General features: G+C 30.1%; 1 protein-coding gene across 1 annotated transcript; it reads right to left on the reverse strand.

Annotated features, from left to right (window-relative positions):
• Positions 1-5,971: 5,971 nt before the first annotated feature.
• Positions 5,972-10,129, reverse strand: LOC107022302 (GDSL esterase/lipase EXL3-like). Its single transcript, XM_027917696.1, has 5 exons — positions 9,841-10,129; positions 7,320-7,450; positions 6,737-6,970; positions 6,392-6,650; positions 5,972-6,302 (listed from the first exon to the last, which is right to left on the reverse strand). The coding sequence occupies exons 1-5, from the start codon at positions 10,085-10,087 to the stop codon at positions 6,112-6,114; spliced, it is 1,062 nt and encodes a 353-aa protein (XP_027773497.1). The 5' UTR covers positions 10,088-10,129; the 3' UTR covers positions 5,972-6,111.
• Positions 10,130-10,791: the final 662 nt, after the last annotated feature.

Consider the following 10,791-nt stretch of genomic DNA (forward strand, 5'->3'; position numbering starts at 1 on the left):
AAGAAGAAAATTCACTATAATATTTACATTATCTTCTTCTAACCCTCCCAACGAATTTACCCACTTGGAGAATGAATTTTTTGTGAAAGCCAATATTTTCTTGACAACTCAAATAAGAAATGAAGATTGCATAGGAAAGTTGATTAAAAAAAATAATTATATGAGAAATGTTTGAATGGATCTAGAAATAAAAATGAGTCACTCAAAATTTAAGAAAATTTACCGACACCAATAATATAGAGTGAAATCGATGCCAATAAAATGACATTAATATTGAATATTAAGAATTAGTAAAAGATTAGTGAAATGAAAATAGTGGATAGAAATGGGATGAAGAAGGAGGAGAAAATGTTTCAATGGAGAAAAATGTGTATTTGGAAAGACAACAAAATGAAAAGAAAAAATAAGTAAGGGAATTAAAAAGGGGACCAACTAATTTAATTTACCTCTGATTAAGAAAATTTACATATTTAAAGATTTAATATGTAAAAATAACTATCTAAGTAATTTGTTACATGTAGGCCCAGTGGCGAATCCAGGATTTAAAGGTTGTGGGTGCTCACTTCCTTTAACATAAACTTTTTAGCAATCACATAGTGTAAACGTATACTAACTCAAACTCTTTAATAAAAAAAGTAAACGTGTACTAACTCAAACTCTTTAATAAAAATAATAAAACAACGACAATATTATCATCATAAAAAACAACCTCTAGTTATGAGTCACAATGACATACTACTAATATTATCATTACAAAAAGAGACTTCTAGTCTTAAAGTCACAATTGTGCTCGATAACTTTTCATATGTTGAAAACGATAAATAATAGCATCATTACTTACATTTGTGAATATCTTACGCTCTACATAGCAAACTAAATATTTAAAAATTCATCACCAATACTAATACGAAGTTCATTTTTAATGTACTTCATGAATGGGAAAGCTCGTTCCACAAAAGTAGTAGCAACAGAAAGAATGAGAGTCAACTTGATAAGCAAATAAACAAGTGGTCAAGTTTGATGTAGATTTGACTTGACCAATACTTTAGCAAGATCATTAATTCTCTTCAAGTTGTAGAACCTCTTGTCAGAACCACGAGCATAAACTATAAAGCTATCAAGCTAAAAACTGAGATCCAGAAGCTTGTTGCTGTCAAACTCATTCATTCAACCAACCTCATTATCTTGCCTTTATCAAAACTATCGAATGAATAAACTGGATTCAAACTAGCTGTACCGAAAAGTAAGTCAGTACTCATATCATCAAACGATTATTAAGCTCTTGAAGATGCAAATCAATAACAACATAAAATATTTCAACACGCAAATGATGAGAATATATAACATCAAGAACTCTTCGCTTTGACTTTCCAGGAAATTGAAGTAGCTAGCATTTATCTCCTGAATGACTATATCATGTTTATCACAAAAGAAAGAGACATCATCCATTAATGATTCGAATTCATTATCCCTCATATTTTGTAATCTTTGCTTTGTAAGAGCAAGAAATCCCATAGTATTTGTAATATCTTGATCCATCGTTTGTAATGAGGAGCTCAATTCATTTGTCATCATAAGAACTTTTCACATTAAAAAAGGCAAAATCAAATTTCTTAATCGTATCCACAAGAGTTTTAGCAAGAAGTCTATCAGTATAGTTTGGACATTCGCATCCAGTAAATTCAAGCACATGAATAATTGATGGAAATAGAACAATAAGATTATTTAATGTTCTATAACGAGAACCCCAACGAGTATCACCTGGCCGTTGAAGTCCATGTTTTGATTTAATCCTCGCCCAATATGCACTTCTCATGATATGAGCAACTCCTCTAACTGTTCAGCTTGGTGCTTCCGAAATAAATTATGCGCTTAAAAGATGCTCTAACAATATTTAGCCCATTAGTAACTAAGCAAAAACAATCATCTACATTCGAATCCTTCTTTGCAAGAGCCACTAGTGTTAACTGCAATTGGTGGGCAAAACAATGAATGCAATATGCCGATGGAGTCTCATTCAAAATTAAAGTTTTAAGACCATTTACATGTCCTTGATATTGCTAGCTCCATCATAATATTGTTCACGTATTTGGAATGGACTTAATGAGTGATCTGAAAGAAAAGAGTAGATTGCTTCCTTTAATGAACAAGCAAATGTATCACTAACATGAATAATACCAACAAATCACTCCATCACTTCTCCTTCTTAATTAACATATCTCAGAACAAGTGTCATTTGCTCCTTGTGTGATATATCTTTTGTACATCGACTAGTATCTCAAAATAATCCCCATCTAAATCTTCAAGAATAAATTTGATTGTTTCCTTAGCACACTTGGAGAACACATCATTTTATTTTTTGGAGCTTTTTCTAAAATAATGCTTCCAACATCTTTATTAACATCTCCATACGTACCATTGCAAAAGTTCAAGAAAAATATCTCTATTTGAAGAAAATTGACTCTCATCAAGTCCACAAAATGATAATCCTAATTTTAAAAGAAATCTTGTCACATCAACTGAAGCACTCAAGCAAAGTCGAGACTCACTTTTTTCTTTCTTGGATTTTTTATCAAAAGAAGTGCGTATGGACTGTGATTTATTCATCAAATCAAGCATCTTTCTGAAACACTTGTTGTGAATGCTATTTATATCTCTAACATGAGCTCTAAATCTTTCAGTAGCTTTGTTTCAAGCTCTAAGCCGGTCTTTGTAAAAGCAACATCAACCACATCTCCACGACTTTCACATTCATTTTTAAACAAGTAGCAATACAAACAAAATTCAACATCTTTTGTTATGCTATACTACAACCACTTACGGTCATTAAACCAATTAGGAAAAAAACTCATTTCCTTTCCAAACTTAGTTTTAGGAAATTTATGATCCTTCATCCTTAGGTTTGCAAGGCTTTTTAAGAATATAATATCTCCAAATATCAACACGTATATTAGGATTATATTCTGTAATGGGCTTTCTGATTCCCGATTTAGCTTTAAGAGATTCTAAATCAACATCTTAAGTAAATGTTTTCCTTTGAATTTTCGGAGCTATGGTTGAAGTGATAGATGGATGATTAGAGCAAGAACTTGGACGCCCAATTTTCGATCTTGTGACATACTTATCCATCTCAATTTAAAAAGATAAATTCCTGCAAAAAATCAATTTATCACAGAATTAATTCACGTAATTCAATTAATTTTTATTGAATCTATAACTTTCTATCAATAACCTAAACAACATTCAACAATTAATATATCAATTTGATCTTTCAACACCATAAGCAATAATTAGCAATATATAAGTCAATGAGCCCAAAATATTCAATTGCACAATTTGTATACATTCTAAAATTTAATTTTTGAATCAAGTAAGTTGGTAAGAAAAATATTTATTTCAGAAGTATTCAAAAAATATATCTTAAATCACAAAACACTAAATATATGAGATTCTAAAGTCTAAATCTATTTATCAAGTAACAAAAATATTATGTGGAATCTATTTTAAGAATTAAGACTTAAGAGTACCAGCCATAAGCAATGAAAATCTCAAAACCTAATTTCTCAAACCCTCTTTCTTTCATTATCTAACTTTAATCAAACATCAAATCTTATTACCTTGCTTTTGAAATTTGATTTTGAAAAGAAAATAGGTTGAGGTTTGTTGTTGGGTAGTTGGGCTTACGACTTTCTCTTTGAAACAACAACAAGAAGAATGAATGATTTCGTGTTTTGTTAAAAGAAATAATTTCATAAAAGTGGGCAGTGGAAAAAGTTTTAAAGCATAGGAAAAGTTAAAAATAAAAAAGAAAGAAGAAGTTAGGTTACCTAAACTAATTTAGAATAGAAAAAGTCAAAACAAGTACAAACTTCGGAGTAAAATAAGCTCTTGATTAAAAAAAAAAAATTAAAAAAGAAAAGAAAAAAAAGGGTGCAAAATTCGCTGGAAAAAGTAAAAAAAAAGGAATGGGGTTGGCAGGATTCGAACCCTCACTAGTGTGATTTGCGCACCTCTTATTTCAAGATGTAAACCAACACACACTCATAATGTAGTTTTTTTTTCTCTGTTTTCACTCACTTTCAGGAGAGTGCATTCACTCTCTCCGCCACATCATCCCTTAGGGGTGTTTTAATCATTTTTTCACTACTTTCAAGAGACTGCACTCACATTCTCTGTCACATCATCTCTTAGGGGGTGTTTAATCACTTCAAAGATGTTAAGAGAGATTTTTAAACGCTCGTGTAATTTAAATACTAAAGTAAGTTATCCGATCAATTTAGGTATTTTTTTAAAATGTATTTTTCCTTATTTTAATAAATAAAATTCATTTTGTGGTCCATATCTTTATCTTTTCCACCCTTCTATATAAATTACTTTGTAAAATTTCAAATATATTTCTTACACAATAAAAATAATAATATCCTAATATTAGTAATTTATTATCGCTTTCGCGCACTATTTCTTCAATTCTTCAATATAAAACTAGTAACATCCTAAAATAGTAATTTATTCTCTTTATTGTTTTGATAATTCATAATATTTATTTGTTAAAAATAAAATAGAGATAAATATATTAATTTAGATTTAAAATCAAACAATTACGTATAAAAATGTTAAAAATTAAGATTTGTGCTCTTAACCTCATACAAAATCAATTGTATTATTTTTCGGACAAAACTAAATAGTTATTTAAATTACTTGTAAATCGGTAAAATCAAAATATATATTTTTTTATTTTTACTCTCTCGAGTAATTTACTATTTTTTGTTTTCGAAATTCAAGCTATAATTTTTTTTTATTATATTAAAATGATAAGAATTGCAACTAAAAATATTTTAGGTTGAATTTCAATGTTAGTAAGACGGTTATATTTTTGAACAAACACTAAAAGTTGCAATTCTTATCATGTTAATATAATAAATAAAATATATTTTTAAAATATCAATTAAATTTCACATAGCTTGAATTTCAATAATAAAAATATATCATATAAATTGTGAGAATATGTATGTAGGAGTTTATGGATGATTCTTGATTTCTGGATTACATGAAAATAGAAACAAAACTTATGTAATTATTTGTGAAGATTACATATGGTCTTTTGTCATATTTTATTGTTGGAGAATATTGAATATATTTAAGTGTTTACGAAATTAGAAAATTATGATACTATTGAGAAGAGAAAAAAAAATTGATTTTATACTCCTTTGTATTAGTTATTTTACTTTTTTTTTTACACATTTCTTTAAGAAGTTGAAAAGTTAAAATAAGGGAAAAAGTTAAAAAGTAAGAAACTTTGACCCATTTTTCGAAAAATGAGATCCAGTAATCCACTTATCAAATTATAAAACGAGACTCATACAACTTCTGCATGTCACCTCATACTTATCCCTCAAACACCATAAAATTTTTCGTAAGTAGAAGAGGGATGATAAAAGAAAAGTAAAAGATGGATTCACTATTTAAGTGTCAAACAACTAAATGAGACTTACACAACTATTTTTGGTTGTACCTCTACCATTTTAAAATGTTTTGATTTTTTACGCACAAATGTCATACTAGTATTGAGATGTATTATCCATGTGTTCATCATCAACATCCTCCGATCCCTCTTCAAACCTTCTAAGAGTATTCATAAATTTTATCGTTTAAAGATGTATTCTTCTATTGTTTTTAGCTCAATTTTATCGTTTGAAGTTGTGAAATTTCTTGTCTTTTGCTTGCTTTAGGTATGTTTCCTCAAGGCAAGACCTCATCTGCTTAACCATTGAACATACAATAATAAGGAACATTGACTCTTTTTTGAAAGAATCTGAGCGTCATACTAAAATTTATAATTGCAATCACCATGATGATGAATTAGATGACACATAAAACTATACTAAGTACATTTTAAATGGAAACGTTCATTATATATGCGCATTTGTTAAAAACTAATTAAATTAAGTAATTATACTCCAAATCTACTGACTAACAAGTGTAAGAGGATATATATTTAAATTCAAAAAGTGACACATAATGATGTGTGAATGCTGACTAGCTATTTTATTTAGCATAATTTTCTTAAAATTAAACTTATACCATACACATGTGGATCTAACAAATTGTTGTCTATAACAAACTTTTCATTTGATTTTTGAAGGTGTGATCAATGAGAACCTTATAACCTTTCTCCGTGGGATGGAAACTATCCCAAAACAAATATTTCGTGTCATCTTCACATATTGCACTATATTTGTTGCATAGTGTGCTCACCTCTATCGTTCCTGTACCACAACACCCTTTATCGACTTCTTCAAAACCTATAATTAATTAACCAACCAAATCGCAAATAATTAAATTCAAAGTCTAGAGATATAAATTGAAAGAAGCATATATATAGTATACATACCATATTTTGTACTGTTAACAATGAAATCAGTAACAAGATTATAGATATCAATGAAAACCAACTTGGACTGAGGCAATGATTTTGATAATAAACCAAATGCAACTGCGAATTTAGTGTTGGCCAATTGTGCATCTCGATTGTATTCGTCCACACAAACTCTAGATATTATTCCACCTAGTAGTGTTCTTTGAAAGGGCACACACCCTAATGGAGGAAGCCCCATAATCCCAATTCTTCTTGCACCCAACTTATACAATTCCTTACAAAAAAAAATCATGTGATTTTGGAGAATGAAACATAAAATTAGTTCCTTATAATTTATGTATAGTTATTAGGTATACGTACTTGTACGAAGTTTGAAGCCCATGACACTATATGATCGATATAGGAGTTAATATCGTATTGATGCTTGCGAAATCCGGTGACGTAGTAGTTGTTGAGAAAATCATTACTACCAGCAACCACCATATAAAAACTATTGTTTAAAATATGTGTGGTTTCTTGTTTCCCAACTAAGCTCTTTAGCTTCTCAATGTATTCTTGGAAGAGAGTTAATTGATCTGATAGATGTAGGATTGACTGATAAAACATAAAACAAAAGGATTAGTGTTGATTGTTTGGACAGAAATAAGGTGTTGGGTATCATGAAAAATTATATTCAACAAACTTATTTTCTCTAGTGTTTGGTTAAGTGAAAATGTTCTCATTAATTTATCGTTTGCAATGTATCAGATAACTAAGGAATGAAAAATCCAAAATTTTTGTAACTGGAATAACTTACGGAATAAAATGTAAATAGCCCCAAATATTTTTATTTTTATTTTTTAATGAAAAATGACTTTGCTCATATCAAACCATGTGATCAACAACAAGACAAATATGAATAAAAATTGCTTGGTTTTAGGTGTCAAAATGAGTAAGAACTTACGAAGGCGGAACCTGTTAGAGGATCATATCCGCAACCTCCAGATGCAAAACTTACACCAGTTTTGAGATCTTCATCCTTTAGATTTGGATCCAAATAAGCTGGAATAAGCCCTTTGATCCCCAGTTCTTCAGCTGAAATGCACAACATGTAGCCATGTCAAACCACGAGGTAGTGATAAGGTCTGCTACTCTCCTCAGACCCTACTTTATGAAATTTCATTAAATATATTGTTACAATAATATATAGGTTTCAATAAATATGGTAACTAGTTATAATAGTTCAAATTACACCCAAAACAGCTTTTAGTGTGTAACTTAGGGTACACACGTGAACCCATAATATCTCTACAAAACAAGATACATATAAGTTACACACGTGAACCCATAATACCTCTACAAAACAAGATACATAAATATAACGTACATATATTTCTTAGAACTGGTCTAATATTACCTGTTGGAGTTCATACTACAAAAAGGTTTAGTGGTAAACTTAGTGGCGGATTCAAAATTTTCATTCAGGGGTTCGAAAAATAAAAGTATAAATAAACGAAATTTTTGACCCAACTAAGACATTATTTAAACCAATTCACCAAAATAATATGTTTTTAATTTTTTTTACAAAACTAGTATAAACGTATTTCTGAGTAACGTTTTAGGGTGTTTTTATTTTCAAAATTTAACGGATAAAAACTGACGGAGTTGATGACGTTAAATGAATAAACGTACTCCTGAATGACGTTTTACACCTAAAACGTTACTCAGGAGTACCTTTATTGAGAATCCAATTACGGGCCACTGTATCCAATCTTGCAAATGCAGACTTAAATCCTGGAAATTTAAAACGTTACTTAACGTTTTACACCTACAATCCCCATCTTTATATCTTTAGCTGATTAGAGATGGAAGTATAACCCCCCGTCTTAGCAATGTTCAAACATATGTTTAGTAAATGATGTACTCTACGCAGGTGCTATAAGATTTCATGTAACTATATATATTTATGGTATGAGATGAGTTTTATGTTGCGATTTGTAATATAAGATTTTATGGATGTGTATGAGATGAGATTTCATGATTTGTAGGGATTATGTTTTCAGAATCAGGAGAAAGGACATCAAGACCAATTGGCCATTTTCTCAGAAAAAAATTGCAGCTTTGTTTGAGACATGGCGCGGCGAATGATTTGTTACAACTTACATCCTTGTTGCAGTAGCTACAAGCTGTAGTCCCTTTGCATTTTGTGTTAATGTCTAAATTATAAGAACTGTTGTCCAGTAGCAACATGTTTTATTACTCAGAAAACTTTTTAATTATCAATAAGAACAGTAGCAACACATCATGCATATTTCAATTATTTTGTACTTGGTTTGTGTTTTTTCAGTGGTTATGGAAAGCAATTTTGCTAAGATGGGAGGTTATACTTCCACCACCTCTAATCAGCTAAAAGATATAAATTTTGCAATTTTTGTAATTATCTATTTGGTTATTGATTATTCATATAGTTTGTAAATTTTATCGTATTATAACCATTGGGAGGTATCATTCTTTCTCTAATCTTGTATTAGTTGTGTACGTGACAAAAAATAGGAGCACAATGCTTATTATTCACACTAGAAAACTCACCTGAAGGGAAAATTTATACACTAACGACATCATTGCAAAAGATTAACGAGTAACGTTACCCTGGATAACGTTTTAGGTGTAAAATGTTCTTCATAGTAACGTTTTAAATCTGCAGGATTTGACTCTGCATTTGTAGGATTGGATTTAGTGGACTGTGATTGGTTCTCAAAACGTACTCTTGAGTAACGTTTTAGGTGTAAAACATTACTCAGGAGTACGTTTATTCATTTAGCGTCGTCAGCTCCGTTGTCCGTTGAATTTTAAAAATAAAAATACCCTAAAAAGTTATTCAGAAATACGTTTATACTAGTTTTGTAAAAAAAATTTAAAACATATTATTTTGATGAATTAGTTTAAATAATGACTTAGTTTGGTTTAAAATTCTAAATAAACATGTAGCCAACAATTTTTTTTTCAAGAAATGGGACCCTTGAACAGAACTGGAACTAAAAAAAACTGAACACTAGCCAGGGGTTTAAAACCACACTTTTAGCATGTTTTCATTTAAAATAAAAAAAACTAAAAAAATGTAAAATATAGCCAAGGAATTCAAACCCTAGACGTCAGACTTAGTTTCATATAGGGACCTACCGCTAGGCTATCTCTTTTCCTTGTTATTGAGGGGTTCAAAATATATGTATTCACATAAATACATGAAATTTACCTTACATATATAATATAATTTTTTACCGAGGTGGTTTGAATGAACCCTTGAAACACATGTGAGTCCGCTCCAGGGTACACTTAGTTGAAGGATGAGTTATTTACTAAGAGGAACAAAGATCACTTTCACTTAATGCATTTTTTTCTCTTTTCTTTAAATAGTGCACTTATATTTTAAATATCCTCGATTCACATCGATGTATATAAGTTATTCAATAGTAGGTGATCGATACCTATCAAGTCCGGTGGCGTCTTGGCATTACTAAACCTTCCTGTTGGTATGCCATCCCTTAAGTCCTTTCCATAAGGTGGAAAATTACACTTGATTGTTGTGGCTATGTAGTTATTATTTCCTTGATCCACAATCGAGTCTCCAAATGCATAAACCGCCGGTACAACCACTTTTTCCGGCAGCTTCACCTTGGCTTCAATCATCCAGACACTAAACAACAACACATGACAAACAACAACATACAACATTGTATTGGAGTTGGTGTAATTTGTTGAAATGATCAACAGAATCTCCAATATAGGCCCTTATATATAGACTTGCAAAAAAGATAGGGTTTTGGAAAATAGTTGTATTAATTGTTAGGTGAGTAGTTAATGAGGTGTACGTACTAATTGTTAGCGAGTTAGAGTAAGCTAATGATCAGGGGTGGTGGAGCCAAGTAAAGTTGTGAGCGTTGACTTCTTTATATTTTGAATTGTGAAATTTCTGACTCTGCTATTACTATGATGAGTATGTGATAAGAGTTCTAGCTAGATTTTGTTAGATTAAGGATGATGTGTGCAAAAAATGTATTACTTTATCTGTATTTGTTAAAATATGTCTTTGACCTGATTCACACTCAAAAAGTTAATTTTAAGGTTGGAGAATTTTGTTAGCTTTATAAATAGTCGACCGGCTATCTCAACTGGATGAGATTTTATGTCATTTTAAAACCGTATTGTTGAATAAGTAATTCACATATCACTCAATTAAACTGATAATGATGCTTATTGACTTTTTTTTTTATGCCAAGCTAAATTGTTGTGGAGTAATGGAATAAGGTAGTACTATTAGCTAAGGATTCTCAAAGTAATAGAGTAAAATCTCTATAAATTAATATGGGAGGGATCATAAACTTTTATTATTTTATAGAGATATTATTTAATTGATAAATTAATATTTATTAATTTAA

The sequence above is a fragment of the Solanum pennellii genome, chromosome 6, assembly GCF_001406875.1.
Source record: "Solanum pennellii chromosome 6, SPENNV200".
Classification (NCBI taxonomy): domain Eukaryota; kingdom Viridiplantae; phylum Streptophyta; class Magnoliopsida; order Solanales; family Solanaceae; genus Solanum; species Solanum pennellii.

What these genes read in the sequence shown, in the direction of transcription:
- LOC107022302 (XM_027917696.1), bottom strand. Translation starts at nt 10,087, where the DNA reads ATGTTGTATGTTGTTGTTTGTCATGTGTTGTTGTTTAGTGTCTGGATG. An exon ending in CTCTAACAGGTTCCGCCTTC is followed by an intron (nt 6,971 to 7,319) that starts GTAAGTTCTTAC and finishes ATGTTTTATCAG; the next exon opens with TCAATCCTACATCTATCAGA. An exon ending in GGGCTTCAAACTTCGTACAA is followed by an intron (nt 6,651 to 6,736) that starts GTACGTATACCT and finishes TTTTTTTGTAAG; the next exon opens with GAATTGTATAAGTTGGGTGC.